At 57.8% G+C, this 21,832-nt stretch overlaps 3 protein-coding genes across 13 annotated transcripts in view; all 3 read right to left on the bottom strand.

The window, feature by feature from the left end:
* Positions 1-807: 807 nt before the first annotated feature.
* CDC20 (cell division cycle 20) lies at positions 808-6,305 on the bottom strand. 3 transcript variants are annotated; one of them, XM_054638051.2, is made up of 11 exons: positions 6,057-6,305; positions 5,516-5,712; positions 4,823-4,968; positions 4,094-4,190; positions 3,428-3,556; positions 2,891-3,087; positions 2,468-2,562; positions 1,891-2,122; positions 1,656-1,781; positions 1,367-1,484; positions 808-1,069 (listed from the first exon to the last, which is right to left on the bottom strand). In XM_054638051.2, exons 1-11 carry the CDS (start codon positions 6,101-6,103, stop codon positions 891-893), a joined length of 1,563 nt encoding a protein of 520 aa, XP_054494026.1. In that variant the 5' UTR covers positions 6,104-6,305; the 3' UTR covers positions 808-890. The 3 variants fall into 3 exon arrangements, with proteins under 3 accessions (XP_054494026.1, XP_054494028.1, XP_054494027.1); XM_054638053.2 differs by lacking the exon at positions 6,057-6,305 and adding an exon at positions 5,227-5,350 and having other exon boundaries at positions 5,516-5,603; XM_054638052.2 differs by lacking the exon at positions 6,057-6,305 and adding an exon at positions 5,227-5,347 and having other exon boundaries at positions 5,516-5,599.
* A 21-nt stretch (positions 6,306-6,326) lies between these two features.
* Positions 6,327-13,071, bottom strand: MPL (MPL proto-oncogene, thrombopoietin receptor). Of its 7 annotated transcripts, XM_054638044.2 has the most exons (13): positions 11,780-13,071; positions 9,751-9,930; positions 9,566-9,677; positions 9,056-9,231; positions 8,576-8,829; positions 8,343-8,499; positions 8,048-8,177; positions 7,633-7,805; positions 7,387-7,529; positions 7,085-7,244; positions 6,842-6,935; positions 6,634-6,721; positions 6,327-6,548 (listed from the first exon to the last, which is right to left on the bottom strand). In XM_054638044.2, exons 1-13 carry the CDS (start codon positions 12,030-12,032, stop codon positions 6,345-6,347), a joined length of 2,124 nt encoding a protein of 707 aa, XP_054494019.2. In that variant the 5' UTR covers positions 12,033-13,071; the 3' UTR covers positions 6,327-6,344. The 7 variants fall into 7 exon arrangements, with proteins under 7 accessions (XP_054494019.2, XP_077038503.1, XP_054494020.2 ...); XM_077182388.1 differs by having other exon boundaries at positions 8,048-8,499; XM_054638045.2 differs by lacking the exon at positions 9,751-9,930 and having other exon boundaries at positions 9,566-9,695.
* Positions 13,072-13,212: 141 nt separating this feature from the next.
* Positions 13,213-21,832, bottom strand: part of TIE1 (tyrosine kinase with immunoglobulin like and EGF like domains 1) — a 25,005-nt gene continuing 16,385 nt past the window's right edge. For 2 of the 3 annotated variants that reach the window (XM_077182386.1, XM_077182385.1), the window contains exons 3-23: positions 21,447-21,557; positions 21,180-21,335; positions 20,958-21,089; positions 20,538-20,678; positions 20,205-20,333; positions 19,673-19,818; positions 19,385-19,529; positions 18,984-19,142; positions 18,683-18,820; positions 18,287-18,577; positions 17,010-17,300; positions 16,166-16,479; positions 15,854-16,064; positions 15,591-15,701; positions 15,294-15,484; positions 15,055-15,168; positions 14,820-14,890; positions 14,528-14,568; positions 14,309-14,405; positions 13,955-14,054; positions 13,213-13,795 (exon numbers count right to left, since the gene is read on the bottom strand). In XM_077182386.1, coding sequence (XP_077038501.1) covers positions 13,724-13,795; positions 13,955-14,054; positions 14,309-14,405; positions 14,528-14,568; positions 14,820-14,890; positions 15,055-15,168; positions 15,294-15,484; positions 15,591-15,701; positions 15,854-16,064; positions 16,166-16,479; positions 17,010-17,300; positions 18,287-18,577; positions 18,683-18,820; positions 18,984-19,142; positions 19,385-19,529; positions 19,673-19,818; positions 20,205-20,333; positions 20,538-20,678; positions 20,958-21,089; positions 21,180-21,335; positions 21,447-21,557 — 3,161 coding nt within the window. In that variant the 3' untranslated portion in view covers positions 13,213-13,723. The remainder of the gene's footprint in view (positions 13,796-13,954; positions 14,055-14,308; positions 14,406-14,527; positions 14,569-14,819; positions 14,891-15,054; positions 15,169-15,293; positions 15,485-15,590; positions 15,702-15,853; positions 16,065-16,165; positions 16,480-17,009; positions 17,301-18,286; positions 18,578-18,682; positions 18,821-18,983; positions 19,143-19,384; positions 19,530-19,672; positions 19,819-20,204; positions 20,334-20,537; positions 20,679-20,957; positions 21,090-21,179; positions 21,336-21,446; positions 21,558-21,832) is intronic. The other variant, XM_077182387.1, reaches the window with a different exon arrangement.

Raw genomic sequence — 21,832 nt, 5'->3', positions numbered from 1 at the left:
GTCAGGTAAGGGCTCAAATATGTTTCCTGCAACTTGCTCCTGCACAGGTCAGCATGGGAAAAAGGCATTTTTCCAAGTGTAGGGGAGTCAAGCTCCAATAAATGTCAGCTGAGCCCTGGTGCCTGCTCCCCTGCATGAAGCCTCAGCAAGGCACCAGGGCTTCGTGTCAGCAGGAGGGGAAGAGAGATCAGAGTTGTTGGAAGAATACATGACTGAAGGCTGAGTACAGGGTTGGTGGTGCTTTGTGTGGCTCTTGCATGACATCCAGGCTGGCCGTGGCAGTGTAAGCTAACCTTTTGTTTTGTATCAGGCTTTATGCCAGTGCCAGCCCCTTTCCAGCCTTTGGGGTGAGTACAGCTGTTGCTGTATGTTTCCCCCCTCCTTTTTTTTTCCAATAGGTATTCTACTCCAGAGCACCATAAGCAGGCAGTGATGGCTGCCTGTAGCTAACAAGACAAACTGAGATCTGCCTGCAGAGCCACAGTAAGGTCTGTGGTTGTGAGAGAGGCCAGGACAACACTAACTGAGGCCACAGCCATGCTGTGCTTTCAGTTGAGCCTGTGGTGGAGCTGCTGTACTTGTAGTCAGCATCTAGATGGGGCAGGTGACATATCTGTCTTTGCTAGGACAGAAACAGAAGTACAGCCCTTGCCCAGCATCCTTCAGCGCTGTGTGAGGCTCAAGGGCCTGTAAACTAGCCCTTAAGACCTACATCTCCACCCCTTGCCCAGATCCCCAGCCTCAGGGAGAAGGACTTGGGTTTAGGAGCCATGGCTTTTTCTTCCATCAGACTCCATTAAGAAAAAGTCAAGTTAAGCAGTTTATTAACATTTAAAATACTGTACAGCGTGTAAACCAAATATCCCCCTCCCCACAACAACCCTGTGCTCTCAGCGGATGCTCTGGTGAATAATACTGCTTTTGGCACTGTTTGCCTTCTCTTTCTCCTTCTTCTTTATGGGGTCCATCTCAAAACAGCGCCAGAGGCGCAGTGTTTCATCAGCAGCTGCTGAGGCCACTGTTGTACCATCAGGGCTCATGGTCAGGTTCAAGATTCTAGCAGTATGCCCTGAGGAGGAGAAGGAGTGTGCAGTCAGGGCTGAGCTGATCAGCACATGCTCCTGTATGCTCCCATGAGCCCTGCCAGCTTGCCTAGCTGTCCCTCCCACTGGCTGTGCATGATTTCAGACCCCAAGCATACACTTGGAGCAATGGTATCTCTTCCACAGCCCCGTGGGCATGCTTTACTCCTAGCAGCATGGGCCTGGATACCGTCCTGCATCAGAGATGCTGCAGGCTCAAACCAAGGAGTGCAGCTGTCTTCAACCTCTAACAGGCCCCCCCCACCCAGGCTCTGTCCACCTACCTTGCAGCTCTGCAACCTTGGTCATTGTTGGATACTTCCATATAACCAGCTGATTCTGTGCAAAGCCATGGCCTGAAATGAACTCCTTGTAGTTTGTTGACCACAGGATAGAACAGACCTGCAAAGAGCCAGTAACACAGGTGAGACAAGATGCTTGTGCTGATGCTCACCACTTGGAAGCGAGCATGGTCCCCCTCCTTCCCTGTGCCTGTGGGCCTGAGGAGCCAGCAGCTCTGTGTAGGTGTGCTGCCAGAAGGTGTTTGTCTCCAGGCTGATGTTCATCTCTCACCTGGGAATGGGCATCAACAGTACTGAGGCAGGCGCCAGAGCACACGTTCCAGATGCGGATATGTCTGTCACTAGTGCCACCTCCAGTGGCTAGAACATTCATCTGCCATGGGCACCACGCCACAGCCTGAGAGAGGAGAGTTCATTTTAAGACATACAAGAGGCAACCTGCACCCAGCCAGTGCTGCATGCCTGCCTTGCACACACATATCTGCCCGTGGCAGCTCTGTGCTCACCTTGACAGCACCCTGGTGCTGAGTGAAGGTCTGTACAGGAGCAAAGTCTCCACCCCCACCTTGGGTGCATGGCCAGACATTCACCAGATTGTCATTGCCACCACTGGCCAGGTAGCGGCCATCTAGAGACCATTTGAGTCCGCACACCTCCTGTGTGTGGCCAGCAAGGGTGGCCACGTGATGCTCAGCCACTCGGACATCATGGTGATGGATGTGCCCAGTCCGTGCACCACTGCAGAGAGAAGAGAAGGCTTGCAGGGTCAGGCTGCACATTTTCATTCACCCAAATCCATTTTTGTTGTTGCAAGACTGCTATACCTGCCACTGGGTTTCAACCAGTGTTACCAGCAACACTGGTCTGTTGGTGTGAGTGAAACACCCACACAAGCTCTTTAAAACTTCAGCACAAATTGCAATACAGGAAAGAGGCCTTCTCCTCACAGCCCCAACAGATAAGGCTGAGTAAGAATCCCAAGCCAGGACAAACTTCTCTCTGCCATCCCTAACCCATGCCACACATAGATTGAGGGATAGGAGTTTGCAACAACTGGAAACTGCCCTTGACTCTCTGCTTTACCTGGAGAGGATGTAGCTGTTCCAGCTGAGGGTTCCCACACGGGCACAATGGCTGGTCATGTTTCGGAGACGTTTCTGCTGCTGAATGTCCCATAGCTAGAGAGGCAAAGCAAAAAGTTCTTCAGAAGTAACCAAATCCTGTTTCTATGCCCTAGGAACCTCGCTGCACAGGCTCTGGCATTCAGCTTTCTCAGTAAGGGAACAGTGAAAATGTGTATCTCATGACTATAGCACAGAAGGTAACGCTACGTATCAGAAAACCCCCAAACCAAACCCTGCCTTGCACACTGGGCAGTTCCACCCAACACTAGGGAAGACAAGTCAGGTGCATGGCATCCTTCCTCTGCCAGCCAAGGATTTGTCCTCAGGCCCCACAGTTCTGTCAATCCTTAGAAAACACCTCCAGTTTTACTCCTGCATTCACCTGAACCTCAGCATTACTTGTGCCAACAGCAAGGTAGTTTCCTTCTTTAATCCATGACACAGAGGAAATGTAAACATCTGGATTCTCCATCTGCAGCAGCTGGATAATCTCCCCAGTAGCGTGATTCCACAGATAAACAGAGTTGTCCAGAGCCACTGCCAGGAAGTTCTGGGAGCTCCAGTCTATGAGATTCAGATCTACAATTTGAAAGAGCAATGCAGGTCACACCACGCTCGGCTAGAGAGCCCTGCCCTTCACCCATGCTGATGCAGCAGGTGTGGGTGCACATGTGCACACACACACATACAGGTGAGGGGCAGCCCTCTGAGTGTCACTATGCCCAGCTGCTGGGGCCAGGTACCCTGCTCTAAGGCATCTACACAGTGCTCTGTAAGGCTCATAGGGACACTTCAGAAGTGGTCTGTGCTAGCCTGGGTACATAAAATAATACAGGCAGCCCAGTTACACTGTCCTAGGAACAGCAATCCAGTGCAGAATGTTCTGGATGCCCAGCACTCAACCCTGTAGCCTACTTACAGTAGTCATTGCGGATCTCTGGTGCATCCAAGATCCGGTCTGGCATTGAAGGAATATATCTGCTATTCTTCCTGCTGGATCCAGGTGTCATTTTCTGACTGTAGAGCACTTTCAGGTTATTCTGATAGCCTGTGTGCAGAGGAACAGGTTTGTTAACCTGAGTTAGTTTCCTCCCAGCTGAGTGCTGCTCACCCAACTAGGAATCCCTTGGAGTGAAAATAAAGTCCTAAGGGAAACGCTCACAAGAGTGCAGTGCGCTAAAATCACTGGCAGTATGAACTGCTGAACAGGGGTGAGCTACAATTTCCTCATTCATGGAAACAAATTTAACAAACACTTGGGTTTTTGAATCCCATTATATTTAGTTGCAGTTTAAGCTAGAAAGTGCACAGCAGAGAGTTTGATGCTCTTACAGACTTCATGAAGGTTTGGAACCTGCAGTACAACTGCAGTGACCAACTGGCAGTCATAGCAACTTTCCTAAATAAATTCACTGTAACTGTTATGCCCTCCCTCGACCTCAGGAACCTTAAGAAAGGAGACTCCAGCCTGTACAGCTCTCAGAAACCACTTGATTTCTCCTGTGACCACACAGAGCCTCTGTGTTGCTGTTCCGCTGACCTGATCTCTCCTGCTGATTCAGCTCACACAGACCCTGTATCATACCTTCTGGAGCATTTTGTGGTTTTCCACTGAGGCGGAGGATCTTTGCCTCTTCTACATCAAAACCATTCAGATTCACTGCCCAGGCTTTCTGTTGCTCCTACAGAGACAAATCACCCTCAGTGCAATGCATTTAAAACAACTCCCACACTGCAATTTAAATAGACACCTAAGTCCCCTTCTCTTAGAATCTGAAGATGTTTGACTGTGCTGCAAGGGTCAGTCACACACAGCCAGGTCAAAGCAGTTTTTCCTCAGACTTTCATGCATTGTCCTGCTCACATTTTCACACAATGGCAAATTCAGTGTCATTGACAGTGGGAAAAGCCACAGCCACAAAGCGACCAAATGCTTCATAAACAGATTTTCAGAGTACAGTGTAAAACATTCCAGAAGTGTTCCCTGTGGAGACATTGTCCTAGAATAGCTACCACCAGCAGTTTCACTTTGCATAGGCTCACAGCTTTGTGTTTTTGTTGCCTGCTACATTTCAAAGCCTCATTAGTCAAAAGCTAAATTTTGCTACCAGAAGCAGCATAGGCTTAGAGTGCATGGCAGTCTCTACAGCTTCAATCTCATCCTAGGTTCCTGAAGCCCAGAGCTGCAAGTAGTGATGGCTGGGACTTGTCAGTCTCATGTGTCCACTCGATAGAACCTATAGTTTACTGCTCTGTAAAGGGGCAGGAAGGAGGAGTGGTTGTTGAAGTAATTGTAACTTAGCAACATGCTCACCTTCTTGGTAGGGGAATCCTCAGCAGGGTCATTCTCTTTGGTTAGCAGGAAATTTGCCATCTCCATCTGCATAGTGCTGCGGTTGGGAATGTAGCGATCCCCCCCAGCCTTTGTGGGGGTGCTTTGAATTTTGGATCCAGATTTACCTGCATTCGCATATGAAAATATTGTCTTACAGCTATTTAACAGCCTGTATTAGAGCTTTCACGAGAGCAAACCCAGCACTCTTTCATATCACACCCACCAGACAAGTAGGACTCTGAGATCTCATGCCACCCAGTCACAACTAACTTATATTTTCCTCCCTGCCACCAAGTTGGTTAGGGACTGTGTGGAGCAACTCCTTGGGTCTAGTGCAACAATTCCAGAGTCCAGAGATAAGGGGAAGATACAAAAACGCTTACAGGATGTAAAGCTGTCAGCTGACAGTCCCGCCCACACTCGTCCCAGCATGCAGCTGTGCCAGCAAGGCTCAGCTGGGCGATCAGCAGCTCGCCAGCCCCAGTGCTCAGAGCTCTGCCCCTCCTGCTGGGAAGGAGGTGGGTGGCTGTCAGGAGCACAGCCCACCTCCTCCTGCCTGAGCAGCATGCCGGTAGGGCAGCGTGGCAGGGAGCCCAGAGCCCCATGGCTACAGACAAGCGGCCTGGGCGAGGCTCCCGCACTCAACCTCTGCCGCTGGTAGCCGGCGCTCACCGGGTGTCTTGGACGGCGTCTTGCTGGAGCTGTGGGAGCGATTGGCCGGCTTCATGGGCGACACGCCGACGGGGCTGGGCCCGGGGCCACTCTCCTTGGCCTTGCGCTGCCATCGCGCAGGCGGCGCGTTCGGGATCGGCGTGTCCAGCTTCAGCAGCCCGTGCAGGTCCGCCTCGAACAGGAACTGAGCCATGGTCCTGCGGGCGGGCGGCGTTAGCCGTGCCCACCGGCCGGGCTGAGCTTGCTCCGACAGGCCCCGCCGGCCTCCCCACCACCGGACCTTGCAAGCGCTCCGGCCGCTCCTCCCCACCAGCGGACACCCCCCACTCTCCCCAACCGCTCCTTGGGACGCTTTCCATCAGCCGACACACCCTCCCTCCGCTCCTCGGGGGTCCTTTCTATCAGCCGACACCCCTTCCAGCCGCTCTTTGGGGCTCTCTCCGATAAGCGACATTCTCCCTTTCCCTCGCCCGCCTCACCACAGCCTCCCCCGTTCGGGACTGCGCCTCCAGGCCGCCTCCCGGCCCTGTGGCACGCTCACCTCCGCCGCGCCGCCGCCGCTCGCCCGCCCCGCCTGCGCCGCAGCATTTTAAACGGCGCGCGGACGGGGCCCCGGTTGGCCGCTTCAAACCCAACGGCCGCGCGCTGCCAGGCGACGGCCGCGCGATGCAACGCGATTGGCTGAGTCGCGGGACGGGGCGGGGCGCTCCGCGCGTGCGACAAGGGGGCGGGGTCGGGGGCGGGGCGTTCTTGCTAGGGCGGGGCGATCCGGGCTGGGGGCGGGGCGAAGAAGGAGGGACCAGGCGGGTGCTCGGGGAGGGAACAGAGTTTATGGCGGGATGGGGGCGGTCGCGGCTGCCCGCGGCTCCCAGCCGCTCATGAGCAGGTAGGACTGGTTGGCGATGTCGGTGCTGGACAGGCGGCCCCCAGCGTGCTCCGGCGGCGGGCCCGCCTCGCGCCGCGGGCCGGGCAGCACCTCCAGTAGGCAGGGCAGGACGGCCTCCTCCGGCGGCTGCTTGTCGAAGGCGCTGGCCTGGGGGGACACGGAGTGGACGCGGTAGGAGCTGCCCTTCGAGCTGCCCCCGGGAGCAGCTGAACCGCCCTGCCCGCCCCCTCACCTGGCCGTGCTTGCTGCTTTCCTGGAGGAAGCTGCCCAGAGCACGGTGCAGGTCAGGAACGGGCGGCCAGAGTTTCTGCTTCACGTTGCTGGGTACGGAGGAAGGGGCATCGAATTTACCTTCAGACTTGAGGTGCCCTAATGCCTCGTGCAAGGTGCCCAGACTTGGTGCTGGACCCCCCCCGCCTGCCCCCGGCACAGCCTTTTACCTGTAGAGGGAGGGGAAGGTGCAGCGCAGCCCCAGGAGCACTGCTGAGAAGAGCAGCGGCACCACCGTAACACTGGGGATGAGCCAGCCTGCATCTGCATCGGAGGAGGAACGCTGGAACTGTAGCCCTTCCCAGACCCACCACCTCTGAGCCCCGTGCTCCCCACTCCATTTCCAGCACTCTCCGCCTCTTGCCGTCAGCCGTGTGGCTCCTGTGGCCGCAGCCTCCAGCCCTGTCCCTTACCCGCATCAGCCACGGCATCAACCACAACGGGTTCGGACCAGGCGCTCCAGCTGCCCTGGTACCACGGCCCGCTGGGCTGGGCCCGCACCTGCGCGTGGTAGCGGGACCCTGGCCGCAGGTCCAGGACCTCTTTCCTAGCGGCTCGTGGAACCTGCAGGACCTGCGGGGCAGAGCCGAGCTGGAGGCATGGCTGCTGGGGGGTGGCACCAAGGGGCGGGTCCCGCTTTACCCGACCCCGCGCCTGCCATGTGTCAGCAGCGGAGGTGGGCAGCGCTGCTCGGGGTATCCTGGGCAGGCCTTACCTTCCAGTCATGGCTGTTCTCCATGGCATAGCGGACCTGGTAGTCCAGCTGCTCTGCCAGCAGCTCCAGGGGCGGCAGCCACTGCAGGCTCAGCCGGCCCTGCGACACTCTTGCCTGCACAAGCTGTGGGGCATCTGTGAGCACTGTTGGTGTTGGGGACAGGCATGTGTCGCTCCTGTGAAACGGGGCATGGGACACTGTGTCCCCTGTGAGCCAGGCAGGGGCTGTGGTGGCACTGGGACTCACCAGCCTGGTGCAGCCAAAAGGGCTCCTTGAAGTAGCTCAGTGTGGGCAGCATGTGGGTCCTGGTGACATTCACCAGGACGGAGATGGCACTGCCAGCCTTGGGCTGGAAGGTGCAGGCATAGGTGCCCTGTGCCCCCTTGCTCACCTCCTCACACTGTTGCCATGCATGTTCTCTGTGGGAAGAGTGGGGAGCCAGTCAGTCCCACCAAAGCATACCCACAGTCAGCATTCCTCCTGCACTTGCCCAGGAAAGCTACTGCTGCTTGTAGTCAGAGGCGCAATGTGGTGAGGACGTATGAGGTTGGTGGTGGAAGGGCAGGACAGAGCAGGGTATGGGGCCCACTGTGTGATATTGGGACACAGTGGTCCCTGGGATGTGGCTGCCTGAGTGCCATCTGCCTGCCATGCCCCTTACCTTGTACCAGCCCCACTTGGAGGTGGGCGGTAGAAGAGCTGGTGGGAGCTGTGGGTCTCTGCAGGGTCCCAGCTCCACTCGCAGCGCACGTGCCGCAGGTCGGGGGTACTGCAGCACAGCCCGATGTCTCCTGGGCAGGGGACAGCCAGGACAGGGAGGGGGCTGCTTCCCCTTGGCCCCCAAAACTTGGGAGTCGCACCTCGCCTACAACAGGACCCCCACCCCCTGCAGCCCCAGGCGTGGGTGCTTCCCTGCTGTTCCTGCCAGCACCCCTGCAGAGGGGATGGCTGCTCACCAGAGGAGTGGGGTGTCTCAGCAGCCAGAGCCTGCGACCAGGGCCCCCAGACGCCGTCCATGGAGGTACCGTCGGGTTTGCTGCGCACCTGGATGTGGTACCTCACCCCTGGCTGCAGGTCCCGGAGCACCACCCAAGTGTTGGCCTGGACAAGCCTCTGCAGGAGAGGGGCCAAGCTGAGGAGCAACTGCAGGCCCCAAACCCTCCTGCCAATCCCTGACCCCTCTATGTACCTGCCCCAGTGCCAGGGAGGCTGCCCTGGGCGTGTGGGTGCTGACAGTTGACTGCATGGAGAGGTCCCCAGGGTGCTGCCCACCGGGGTTCAATGTGGTGCTGCAGGGCATCCCTGGGGAGCTGGCAGGGCAGCACTGCACCTCGTAGAGGAAGAAGTTCGGGAAGTCAGCGAGTGGTGGCTGCCACGACACGCAGAGCTGCCCTGCAGCCCCAGCCCAGTGGGCAGTGATGTCCAGTGGGGGAGCAATGAGACCTGCAGAGAACATGCCAGGGTGTTTGTCCTCCTGCAGCAGCCCCAGTCCGGGCAATGCCTGGTCCTGCTGGGGGACGCATGCAAGTCTTCTCCCAGGCTGCCTCTGTGCATGCAGGGCTCAGGGTGTTGCCAGCCCCCGTGGCAGGCAGAAGGTCAGGGGACCCAGATCCCCAGATCTGGGGACTGTCCTGTTGTCACAGGGCATTGCCCAGTGAAAGGGACTCACCCACTGCATCCACGCTGAGCTCCCGCCAGTACTTTGTGAGGTTTGTGGTGGCATCCAGGACGCGGAGGTGGAGCTGGGTGAAGAGCCGCACGTCCTGGCTGGGGAAGACGCAGACATGTCGCTTCCCACCAGCCCCACGGGGCCACGTGGAGACCACGCACGCTGTGGGCACATCCCTGAGGAATGGAGAGTGGGGTCTTGCAGCACCTCACGCCTCCTGCCTCGAGCCAGACTTGAGGAAAGGCAATGTGGGGCACAGCACCGAGACCTCGGTGTCACCAGCTCCTTTCCTGTGCCATAATCCACTGCAGGGCACCATCCCCATGGGACTGAGGGACAGCCAGGCCCCAGCCCTGCTGCAGGGTGTGCAGCGGCTGCTGTATAGCTTCTGTGGGCTCTCCATCTCTCCTTGCAGCTTGGAGCCACTGGGATGGCCCAGATTGCTGAGACACCCTGACCACACTGTTCTCTGTCCGGCAAGGAGGAGGCTGTGTCCCCACCATGTCCTACCTGCTGTACCAGTAGTAGAAGTGGCACATCCCAGTTGTTGTCTCCTCCTCGTCCCAGAAGCAGGTGAGGTCCTCAAAGGAGCGGGAGAAACAGAGGATGTCCTCGGACACGCCTGCTAGCAGTGCAGCGTCTGGAGGAGTGTGGCCATGAAGGAGCCCCTGGGCACAAACCCATCCCCATCTCACCTGCTTCCACCTCAGGCACGTGGGGCAGCCTGAGCATGGCCGTGGCACGGGTGCTCTCCACCAGCTTGGCACACTGGGGAGGGACAGGGCGCCCATGCTGGCTGCTGGCTTGCACTGGGGTCCTGGCTGGTGCAGGGCTCCCCCCGGCCCCACCACGCCCCCTCCTCAGTACACGAGGTCCTTGAGGACAAACAAACATCCCGAAATAGCCCTGCGGTCGGGGGGGGGGGAGCTCAGGACCCAGCGATCAGGGGGAAGCACCCCTGCCCTGCTCATGCCGGAAGGTGCACGGAAGTGAGATAAGGAGGAGCAGCACCCCAGGGAAAGGGAAAGGGCCTGGGGGGCTGGTGTGGGGGCATGTGATCCTGAGCAGGGGGGATACCCAAACCCCCTGGGGTTTGTCTGTCCCCCTCAGTAAGCTGTGCTCCCTGTCATTACATGGACAAACTGCAGCATCACGCCCTGCAGGATCTCTATCTGAAGCACTGGTAGCTCTGCTAACATATGGGTGTCTGCCCCTGTTGTCGTGGAAGAGGGACAGCCCCAAGATGCAGGTGTGTGATGCACAGGGGTGGTCTTGCTGTCCCCAGCATTGCTCCAGCAGTCCCTACTCCCCCCACTCCCTCTGCCCTGTGACCTGCTCCAGTCCTCTTCCTCCTCCTCTTCCTACCAGCATTTGCTGCCTTCCCCAGGGGTTGCCCCCAGCTTTGGAATCCCACAAGCCCACTGCCAATGTCCGCTGCATTTGCTGAGTAAATCCATTCTCTGCTACACACCCCTGCACTGCCAGTTGAGCCCACCCTGGGCAAAGAGTAAGTCACAGCTCCCAAGTATTCTTGGTGTCCTGCTCACCCTGTCCCTTCTCTTGCCCTGACCCCCCCCAGCCTTGTTCCTCATTTCCCAGCCCTGTGTTGCCTTCTTCCCCGTGTCCATTGTCCCATCTCTGCCACAGCCCCCCCACCTGTTCTTCTCTTTTTGCCCCCATTACCCCACCCCAGGCCTCATGCTGGCTCCATGGCCTCATCCATCTCTGAGCACCAGGAGATGAAGTGGCCAGGTCCCAGCAGCTCGGTGGGGCAGGGACCCATGGCATCAGTGGGAGCCCACCCTGGTCCTGTGGGCTATCAGAGCATCTTTGCTGAGCACAGCCCATTTCTTAGGAGGGGCAGCTGCCCAGCTCTGCATCCCCCACCAGCCATGCTTGGGCAGTGCTGCCAAGCCAGTGGAGAGCTCAAGGCACAAAGCCCTTTTGCAGAGGCTGTGGGCAGAATCCAACCCTGACCCTTGTCCCACTGTCCCTATGGGGGTGACTAAAAATGTGCTCCCAAGTCTGTCCTGGCCAGAGACCTGGGGTGGGGCTGGAGACACAAGCAGGAGATCAACAGGGTTTTATTCAATTAATGCTTTTTATGGTATTACAGAAACTTCTAAAGGGGCTAAAGAGGCGCTTAAAGAATGCATGATTTCATTCTGAAATGAGACCAAGTTGGGGAGTGGCTCTGGCAGGTGCAAGTGAGCCAGACTGGGGCCAGCTATCAGCTAAAATGAGGATGTCCAGCAGGAGAGTAAGATCATGACAGCAAGGCTGGTGCAGGAGCCCTGGGGTTAGCCTGGCAGTGCCACTGCATTGCCCATGGTGCAGAGCTGTGCCATCAGATGTTAACTTGAGTCTTGTTCAAACCCTCATCACATCATAACTCTGAGAACTTCTGATGAGTGAGGAGCCCCTCTGCTACCTGAGCAGGACTGGGAGCACCAGGCTGCCATCTCAGGGGCAGCCCATGGGCAGCCAAGCTCTGCTTGCAAAGAACATAGATGTTCCTTTACTCCAAGCATCTCAGGGTGTCCCACTGGTGAGAAGTGCACTCCATTGCTCACCCTCCTGGAACACTCCCTGCACACCCTCCTGGAATGCCCCTTTCCCAATCCCATAGATTTTGGCTGCTGTGAGGTGCTCGCTGCCCACACCTGACATTCTAGCTGCTCTCTGGCCCATCCTTTGGGGGAGAAAATAGCCCCAAGGACCTACCTTGGGATGTCACTGGCTCAGGGGCTGATGGTGGGCTGCGGAGGCTGAGCAGAATGGCAGGGAGCAGTGAGAGCTGCCAGCCCTGGCACAGGCAGGCTGCCATCCTGCAACCTGTGTGCCGGAGCCACGCGTGCCGCACTCGTCCCTTCCCGGTATCCTGGGAGCTGCTGCGGCTCCTCCAGGCAATACCTTTATCTGGGAAGTGGTGGCTGTGCAGCTCAGGAAGCCTGGCTGGGGGCTCCCCCCACCCCATCACCAGCACTTCCCTGTGCCTGAAACCACAAGGCCACAGCCCCTCTGCCGCTGGCCGCAGTGCCAAGAGAGACTGCTCCTATCAGATAGGCGGCATGTTCCTGCCCTTGTGGCTACTGGCATGCTGGGAGGATGGGGTAGGAAGAAAAACAACCCCCAAGAAACTAGGGAGGCCCCTGTGTGGGGCAGGGCAGGCTGTTGGGGCTGCTGCCACATGGGAGCACAGGATGTGGCACAGCTGATCTGCCTCCATGGTGTCCTGTGCCACCTGGCACCGGTGTACTCCAGGTCTGCTCTGCCAGCAGCACTGTCTCTGTGGCTGTGCTGGGAGCAGAGCTGCAGGCACAGGGGGCAAAGCCCTCAGAGGTGCTAGTGCTGGTGGTGCAGGAGCAGGGCCACAGTCATGCTCAACCAGTGCATTACTTCTGGTGCTGGAGTGTCTCCCACCCTGCCAGGGCACAGCTCTATTGCACAGCCCAGGGAGCACCAGCCAGGGCACAAGGAGCCACTTGCACGTGTCCCCTGTGCACCAAGGCCAGGTTTGCTTCTCCAAGCCCAGCAGCTGAGGACAGCACTAGAGGCACTGAGGGAAGAGCTGTGCCAGCCCCAACTTGCCACAGACAAATTTTGTCAAAAAAAGAAGACCTAGGTGTAAGCAGGACTGGTGACACTGCCCCAGACACTGTCCCCAGCAGAGAGGGTGCAGAAGAAGTGGTATGTATCAGGCTGTTTGTGAGGGCCAGTCCCCATCACTGATTCACTGGGGACCTCAGGGATGGGGCAGAGCTGCAGTTCACACCAAAGAGCACAGGACCCAGCTGGAGGAGCAGGGCCATCCTTTAAAGACCAACCAGCTGAGGGGAAGCTGCAGGAACAATTTTTAAGCATGCAAGAGGCAGCTGTGCATAGGAAGGACATAGTCTGTTCTCCATATCCGTTTGGGGACAAGACCAAATCTTAAATTGTGTATGTGGGAAAAGATCCCAGTTGGATCCTAAGAAAACCCATCTCCATACCATGATGAGACCCGGGACTTGTCTGGGAATGCTCGGACATTCCTGGAGATTATCACAGGACCCCAGTGGGAACAGGATTCTGAGGAGTGCCCACCACAGCAGCAGATCCTGTTCCCCATCAGTGGGGCAGAGGTGGGTCCCCACCAACACTCCTCTGGACCCAGCTGTTGCATGATCTTTATTGTCCATAAGGCAGAGCTGACATCTCCAAAGGGCCACTGCAGAGCTGAATGCTGTGCACAGCCATCATTGTCTTTTTGCACCCAGCAAGGTGGCCCCATCCCATGCCAGCAGCGCTGCTCACAACCCCTGGCACCATTTCAGGCTCAGAGCATGCTGAGGGCTGCAGTTGTATTGCTGCTTCCTCCTCTCACCCAAAGCTTGAGCATTTGTGTCCATGGGCTTAGGCAGTACCCTGGCTTCTGAGGGAGGCCCTCTCCTGCCTGCTCTGCTGCCAGCACCCTGCTGCTGCTTGTCCTTGGGGGCCACCCCAGCATGTCCCAACAGTGTGGGGCTCTTAGTGGCTGGCACCATGCCAGGGAGGGGATGGCACAGTCCTGCTGCAGGGAAGGCACTCTTGAGAAGGGGCACTGCCATTTGGCTGCTTGGCCCTGGAGAGGATGAGCAGCCCCTTGTCCCCACAGCACTGTTCCAGCAGGCTGGGGCCAGCGCAGCCTCACGCCTCCTCGGCGGTGGCATCAATCCCCGCGTAGGTGAAGTTCTCAAACAGGGCCATGTTCACGTAGGCCTGTGGGGGAACCCCAGTTAGGAGCCGGTTGTGAGCATGTCCACATCTATCTCCTGTCCCCACTAGCATGCTCACGGGCACTGTGCCCTGTTGTCTCCCTGCACCCAAAAAGTGATGGTGGAGTTAACCCCCATACATGGTTCTGCTACCACCACTCACCTTCCTGGCCTCCAGCATGCGGATGAGCTGCATGGAGATCTGGGCGAAGGGAGGGCGCTCGTAGGGGCGGTCCCGCCAGCACTGCCGCATCAGCTCGTACCTGGGGGCGGAGAGTCGTGGGCGGCTCAGTGAGCACATGAGGAGACGGGACGGAAAAGCTCCTTGTGGGAGATGGGGGAAGCAGGCAGGAAACTAAAGCCGAGGAAAGGTGTTTGGGTGTGGGACCCCAGCCCATTCCTCAGCCACAATGCAGAGGCAACCAGGCAGAAGCTACTGGAAGGTGGTGCGAGCCCTGTGGGGCAGTGGGGTTAGGTTACGTGGGTGCCACCACCAGCCCAGGCTCTGTCCACTTACACCTCGTCGTCGCAGTTACGCGGCTTCTCCATGCGGTATCCCTGCGGCAGCTTCTCATAGAGCTCGGCACACGTCATCCCGCAGTACGGTGTTCCCCCTGCAGCCAGAGACACCCAGAGCCTGAGGAGGTGACAGTCCCTAGGGTGTTCCCCCCAGGGCCCCAGGATAACCAGACCTACAGGGACCTGAGTGAAGGCAGGGGACAGGGAAGAGCCTTACCCAAGCTGACAATCTCCCAGAGCAGGACACCAAATGACCACCTGAAAGGAGAGGAGCCAAGGCTGTGACAGAGTGCCCAGCTGTGCCTCGCTGATGGGCACAGGGCAAAGCCCAGGGTGGAACAGGCAGCCAGGGGTTGGGCTGAGCCAGCAGCTCCTCAGGAAGATGCACCAGCATCACCTCCTGCCCTTGCAGCATCCAGAGCAATAGCATTGCCTCTGTGACTGCACCAGAGGGGGTGGAGGCGGCCACAGCCATGCCCCAGCCCGGTGCCCCTGCCTGCAGCACTTACACATCGCTCTTGGTGGTGTACACGCTGTAGTTGAGGGACTCGATGGCCATCCAGCGAACTGGCAAACGGCCCTGGGGAAAGAGAGAGCCACCATCAGGGCTGGAGGAGTGCCTCCTGGGGGGAAGACAGCTGTGATCCAGCCAGTCTTACCATGGTGGGTCGGTCACACCAATGGTGGGCATCCTGCCCACCACACTGGTGCAGGCCCCATGGGGATGTTTCACTCCTGGCTCACCATTGTCTTCTTCACATAGACCTCCTCCCCTCTGGAGAGGCCAAAGTCGGCAATTTTGGAGGCCAGGTTTTCTCCCACCAGAATGTTTCTTGCTGCCAGGTCCCTGTGAATGAACTGAAAAGGAAGAGCAGTTAGCAGGAGCTACATGCTCCCTCCTGCTGGTCCCAGGGACCTCATGCCTCCGTGGGGAACCCCCAGGCCTCAAGGAGAGGGTGATCTGAGGGGCTTGCTGGGATTACCTGCTTCTCACTCAGGTACTGCATCCCCTTGGCCACATCTGAAGCAAACTGGAGGAGCTGCTGGGATGTGAGGGTGGAGGCAGTGCCGTGCTCCTTGGCAAAGGCTGGGTCTGTCTCCAAGACTCGGCTTTTGCGGAGGAAGTCGAGGAGGTTTCCATATGGAGCATACTCAATGGCAATGTACAGATAGCCTGGGGGGAAGGAGGAGGTTGGGCTACTGGGGCTCTCCCCAGCAGAAAGGAATAGAGGAGTCAAGGGCAGAGGTTGTGGGACAGGGTAGAATGGGACAGCTCTCACCCTTGTTCTCACAGGCACCCAGCAAGTTGATGATGTTGGGGTGATGGCCCAGTTTGCACAGCACCTCCAGCTCCCCGGCAAAGTCCCGATGGTCATTCTCTGAAGCAAACTCTGGAAGCAAAGAAGGGATGAACACCTCAGGCTACAACAGGAGCCTTTCCTCTGCTTCTCTGCAAAAGAGTCCTGATGCTCCCCAGCACAAGCATGGCCCAGGACACAGCTGCAGCAGTCAGCCCACCCTGCCTCCTTCCCCCAACACTCACCTTTGAGCATCTTGATGGCTGCATTCATTTTCAGGCCGTCCTTTTTGATCATGGCCCTGATTACCTGCCCAAAATTGCCCTCCCCGATCATGTCCTCAAACTTGATGTCTTCCCACTCCAGGATGGGGTAGCTGAGGGGCTCAGGCTGCGGCTTGGGCCGGCGTGTGAGGGTCAGGGTCCCTGAGTTGAACTGTAGGATGGTCTCTTCCCCCTGGCAGATGGAAGCAGGTGAGGTTAGAGGCACCGGGCACCTGCCCGCCCATGCGGCAGTCCCAGCAGGACAGGAGTCATGGGCAAGGGTGGGCTCCGCACCCTCTCCGTGTGGAAGTGAGGTCTGGCTGCATCCGGGCTGGAGGCTATGGAACGTGACCTGGATCGGGCTGGGACCTGGGGAGCAGGGGACACGGTCCTGGCGGGGCAGGCGGCACTCACCGAGCCAGACTGGTAGGTAAAGGTGCGGCGCCGGTGGAAAAAGTTCTTCTTGATGAGGAAAAGTGCCAGGAGAGCAAAGAGGATGGTGAAGCAAGTGACGGACACAGAGCCAACAATGGCCAAGAGCAGCTGCTGGTCTGTTCCCGCCTGCTCAGTGCCCTGGCTGCCCAGGCTGGGCGGGACGCTCAGCACTCCTGCCAAAAGGAGGGATGGAGGGTTGTGGTCCATGGTCAAGCCCTGCCTGGCCTGCACTAGTGGCCAACCACCATGACAGCAGCCCTCTCCCAGCACCAAGATCCCCAATGAAGACACCATAACCACATCCAGAGCTCTTGGTGCCACAGTGGCACAGAGGGGGAAGTGTCACCGCCCAGCTCCTGACACTGAACCACTGGTTTCTGGACCTCCAACCAGCTTTGGGTCAAGCCATGATCTCCTCCCATGCTGGCTCTGCTCTGCTCCCCCAGCCCCTTGATTCACATCCCCCGCTGCCCAAGGCAGAGTCACTCTGTAGGAGCCATGATGTCATCATGCCACCCCTGCCCCTGTAGAACTAGGAGGAGCAGGTTTTCTTAAGACACCAAGAGTTTTGATCTTGGGCTGCTGCTTCAGAGCCACGCTCAAAGGTTGCCACAAGCACCCCAATCATTCTTTGCTGATCAGAATCTGAGCCCAAGCTGCAGCAGAGCTGTGAGCCCTCTGCCTGCTGGGACACCCCTCTCACCATCCCCGAGGGTCTTGGCTTTCACGGGCAGGCTCCATTCCCCTGGCACATGGGAGTTGGCACGGACACGAAACTGGTAGCTGGTGCTGGAATTGAGGCCCCCAATGATCTTGGTGGTCTCGGCGCCGCTGTCGGTGTCAATCCACTGCGGTTCACTGGTGCCTCCCACCTGCTGCAGCTCCACGATGTACTTGGTGATGCCCCCGTTGGGGTACTCGGGCACCTGCCAGGAGAGCCTGACTGCGGTGTCAGACACGGGCTCTGCTGAGAGCAGCTGCGGGGAGGAGGGCCCTGGGACCAAGAGAGAAGAGTGTCAGGCCCAGAATGGGGCTCCTCGTGCTGCTGGGGCTCAGTGCTGCTGCTAGGATTGGACCCTGTGGATGGCAATGGCAACCAGAGCAAGGTCAGCTTTGAGGGATCTTCAGGGATCCCTGGCCCCTGCTTGGAGGAGGTGGAGGTGCTCTCCATGTACCACAGTGAAGCAGGACTCCCAAATATTCCAGCCACACCATCTGAGGTCTAAATGCCTGTGTATTGACTAGCTCTTGTGACATTTTATTTCTTTAGGCCTCCGTCACATACTGCCTATCCACCACCTCCTCTGAGCCCCCCCTCCTGCCTGCCCACATCCCTAACCCCAAATTTCAAAATCATACAAAGCTCATACAAGCAGAGAGCAGAGGAAACCTGTCATCCCTCAAGCCTGATGCCTATCAGTCCTCTCAATGTGTACTGTATGGTGCTAAGCCCCCCCAAAGGCCTCATGCATGCCTTCCTTGGTTGCCAGAAAGCTTGGTCAGGCTGGTGCTCCATCTCTGCATGGTCTTCCACCTGCTCCAGGAGCTCTGTGTGTGTGTGCCCATAGGTGGGACTGCAGGGCTCCCCAAGCCCTAGTGACCACAGCAAAATTACCTGGCAGCAGGGTTAAAGCAAACCAAAAGGGAAATATTTTTTTCATGCAGAGTATAATGATATAGAGGAACTAGTTGCTACAGGGTATTGTAAAGGCTGCAAGTATAGACAGGTTTGAGCAGGGTGTAGAGAACAGATCTGTTTGTGAGCATCACTCATGATGACCTGAATGTCACATTCAGCTTAGGATGTTTCTCAGCTCCTTGGTGCTGGAGACTGCAGGGTCTAGTGGGGAAAGGAGGGCCCATTTTCCCCTAACAGCTGGGATAAGAAGCAGCCAGACCTGGGGATGGTTGCTGTTACAATTATAACTGATTTATCATTGCAATTCCCTGTTACAGTTCCCAGCATTCCACTGGACTCACCTTTACTGTTGATCATGACCTTATAGGGGTCAGAGGGTGGCCCCAGGCTGGTGCAGTGGTACACCAGCACCTCCAGCCTGTACTCCTTGTTAAACTCCAAGCCCCCGATGCGGGCAGAGAGCACAGAGATGGATGTGATGTTTTTCTCAGAGACCAACCGCCTTGCAGAGTCAAAGAGGTGGACAATGAACCCATGTGCTGGCTCATGGTTGCTTGGCAACTTCCAGTTGACATGAAGCATATTTTTCTCTTCTATGGACCAGCCTTCAATCACAGGTTTGACTGTGGGCTCTGTAAACAAAAAGGCAGCAAAATCTCACGGCACATCAGCTGTGAGACCTTTCAGGCTCTGTGCTGTGCAGGGTCAGGGCCAGGGCCAAGGAGATGGAGGCTCACCGAGGCAGTCAGTCACCATGATGGCTTCGGGACCCTTGCTGCCCTCCCCACCAGCCCCTGGCCGGCTCAGCTGCGCCTTGACAATGTAGGCGGTGACTGGCCGGAGGTTCATGAGGGTGATGTTCTCGCTGTTGTCGACTGTTGGTCAAGAAAACATGTCAAAACCATGCCCATCATCCACAGCCTGCCCTGACACTGGCATCCTCCTCAGCATCACCACAGGGGGCCTGGTATGGAGACATCTGCCCACCCCAGATCTCACCCTCCCACACACAGGTTCCCCAGCCCTGTAGGCACATACCCACAATGGATGACCATGCTGAATTGTCATCCTTGGGCTTGTAGAAGAGCTTGATGGAGGTGATGGGTCCATCACCAGAGAAGCTGTCCACAGGTGACACCACGAGCTGGCGACTCTGCTTGGCCAAAAGCCGGGGGGCGCTCAAGGGCACTGGTGGCACTTGGGGGGAAGAAGGGAATGACACTGGTGGGACTGGGAGCAACAAGGAGCAGAGCATGGATATATCTGCCACCTCTTGGCTCCTTCCAGCTTTGTCAGGAGAGTCTTTTATAATCACCCAAACCTGTCTGCTGGCACTGTAGCCGACGATGGGAGGCGCAGGGGTTGTATCGCCACACCATGCTGACAGACACCTGCAGCAACCCTGGCTTGTCCTGCTCATGCCACCACACTTTCCTCACCTCGGATATTGACCTTGACTTTACGGCTGTCCTGGCCCCCCGTTGTGGAGACCCGGCACTCCCAGAGCCCTGTGTCTGCCTTTGTCAGGTGCCGCACCTCAAACTCGCAGGTGATCTGCTTCGGCTCGATGATGGTTTTGATGACCTGTGGCACAGAGGGTGCTGTCAGTCCCTCCACTCTGCCCCTGGCTCAGCCCCCATGAGTCTCAAGCTGCCCAGCAGCTGCAGGTACTCTTGAGGGAGCTGTGAACATGGAGATGGTGGTGGGGCAAGGGCATGGGGCAGTACCTTGAGCACAGTGCCGTCAGCCTTGCGCAGCTCCACGCTGTCCCTGGTGGGCAGTGGGTTGCCAATGGCCACACAGCTGATGATGGGCTCTGAGCCCAGGTTGAACTCCAGCTCTGAGGCCAGCTGGATGATCTGGGGGAACCGGTCTGGTACACAGAAATCAACATTAGGGCTGACCCTGCTCCTCCCCTACAAGAAAACCTGGCACCTTTTCTTGGACCCAGATGCGGCCAGACTGTGGTGCCAAGGGAAAGGTGATGGATGCTGTGGCGCAGCCCTGATCCCCACCCCACATGCTGAGCTCAGCAACACTCTCAGCACAGATAATGCTGGGATCCAGACCAGATGTTGCCCTTGCAATGTCCTGGTTTCTACAGACTTGGAGTCTAATTCCACAGCCAAGGGGTCCTGCTGAACCAGCTGGCGTTAGTGGCCAATAGCCAGTGGCCCTCCCAGCCACTGATGAGGAAAGAGCCAGCACCCACTAGAGGGTGGGGGATGGAAACCTGCCACAGCCCCGTGCCAATCTCACCTGACTTCTCACAGTGCTGCCCATGCCAGCCTGCGGGGCAGACACAGCCACTGAAGCGGTTACAGCTGCCTCCATTTTGGCAGGTGCACTCCAGGGCACAGTCAGGGCCGTAGAATCCTGAGGGACAGGCTGTGGGAAAAGAAGAGCTCACTGCTACCCCTGGCCATGGCACAGGACCATAGAGACAGCAAGCAGCTGATGCAGGCAGCTGTACTGCTCAGCCTGTGTTGACCCTCAGATGTGGAGAGGGTTGCAGAGGTGCTGCTGGAGAGCAGCCAGGCCCTGGAGGAAGCCCAGCTGGGCGAGAGCTGGTGGACACCCATGTCCCTGTACCTTGGTCGCAGCGGGAGCCACTCCAGCCCGAGGCACAGGAGCAGCCATAGGGGTCGAGAAGGCAGAAGCTCAGCCCCCGGCAGCCCTGGGCTCTCTGGCATGTCTCCTGGCAGTTGCGGCCAAACTGGCCTTCCTGGCAGGCTGGAAAAAGAAGCATGGTCTGCTCTCACCCACCATTCATCCATGCACTTACTGCTTGTGGGTGGCACAGAGCTGGCTCGGGTGCCCCCAGCCCCGTATCACCACCTCGAGGAGACACGGGACCCATGTGGCTGGTCCAGCCACAGAGGGCACTGAGGGTGGGGAGGAGCTGGGGATGAACAGGGCATTTCTAGACACAGTGCTCAGGTCTAGGGGTGCAAGAGATTCCCCCACATATGCCCTGGGCACAGCACCCAGTGCTGGGCAGGTGGAACCCACCTCTCTCACAGCGGGTGCCCATGAACCCTGGAGGGCAGATGCATTCTCCAACGTGGTCGTGGCAGATGCCGCCGTTCAGACAGTCGGGACAGTCCTTGTCACAGGATGGTCCCCATTTCTTCGCAGGGCAGGCTGCAGAGAGAGCAGAGAGGGCCAGGGTGCCACCTGCCACAGGGCAGGGTAAGGCTGTCCCCAGTCCCAGGCAGCCAGGGCCCTGCTCACCTCTCACGATGAGGCGGTAGAAGGCACTCCACAGAGGGCTGTCCCCCATGAATGCGGCACTGTAGACACCGTTTTCATTGACACTGACATTGGGGAGTGTCAGGACGACGAGGTCATCCTGCACCTCGCCCCGGTCCGTGGTTTGGTAGTAGGTGCCTGCAAGGGGACAGAGGGTTATCTATGACCTCCCATGCCCACAGGGCCAGTGCCAGGCACCAGCTGGGAGCAGCTCCAGCCCTGTGTCTGTGTGCTCTTGGAACTACTTGCCATTTCTTTTCCACATAACATCTGTCTCCTTCCTCTTGAGGATCCTGGCAGAAAAGGTGGCCACCTCGGCAACATTCACAGACTGTGTGGCCTTCACTGGGAAGAGGTGGGCTGCAGAGGAGGAGGAGGCACAGATTGCACAGCAGTCACCCCCTGAGGGCACTCACACCCGAGGGCAGTGCTGACACCTGGTCACACCAGGACACACCCTGGTATGTTTCTGCTGGAATGTAATGACACATCTCCCTGTCCACTCCATGTTGGACCCAGGACCCCCCAAGTCTCTGCAGGAACTGGGCTCCCTCACAGCCTCTTCAGGCATATACTAAGGAATGGGATTTGGCACCCTGCCCTCTGACCAGCCCGCCATCTGCACAGGATGCTGG

Source organism: Agelaius phoeniceus, chromosome 8 (assembly GCF_051311805.1).
Source record: "Agelaius phoeniceus isolate bAgePho1 chromosome 8, bAgePho1.hap1, whole genome shotgun sequence".
Classification (NCBI taxonomy): Eukaryota; Metazoa; Chordata; class Aves; order Passeriformes; family Icteridae; genus Agelaius; species Agelaius phoeniceus.
Note: the sequence above shows the minus strand (reverse complement) of the source record. Positions and strands in the feature narration are given on the sequence as shown.

Coding starts and splice junctions, on each gene's coding strand:
- CDC20 (XM_054638051.2), bottom strand. CDS start 6,103: ATGCTGCGGCGCAGGCGGGGCGGGCGAGCGGCGGCGGCGCGGCGGAG. Junction 2,563..2,890: donor CAAGTAATGCTGAGGTTCAG/GTGAATGCAGGA, acceptor TTGCCTCTCTAG/CTATGGGACATTCAGCAGCA. Junction 1,782..1,890: donor AGCACCAGGGTGCTGTCAAG/GTGAGCACAGAG, acceptor CTCCTCTCTCAG/GCTGTGGCGTGGTGCCCATG.
- MPL (XM_077182388.1), bottom strand. CDS start 12,032: ATGGGGTGGGGGGAGCCCCCAGCCAGGCTTCCTGAGCTGCACAGCCAC. Junction 9,678..9,750: donor CGTGCCTGAGGTGGAAGCAG/GTGAGATGGGGA, acceptor CACTGCTAGCAG/GCGTGTCCGAGGACATCCTC. Junction 6,722..6,841: donor ACCTTCCCCTCCCTCTACAG/GTAAAAGGCTGT, acceptor CTCCGTACCCAG/CAACGTGAAGCAGAAACTCT.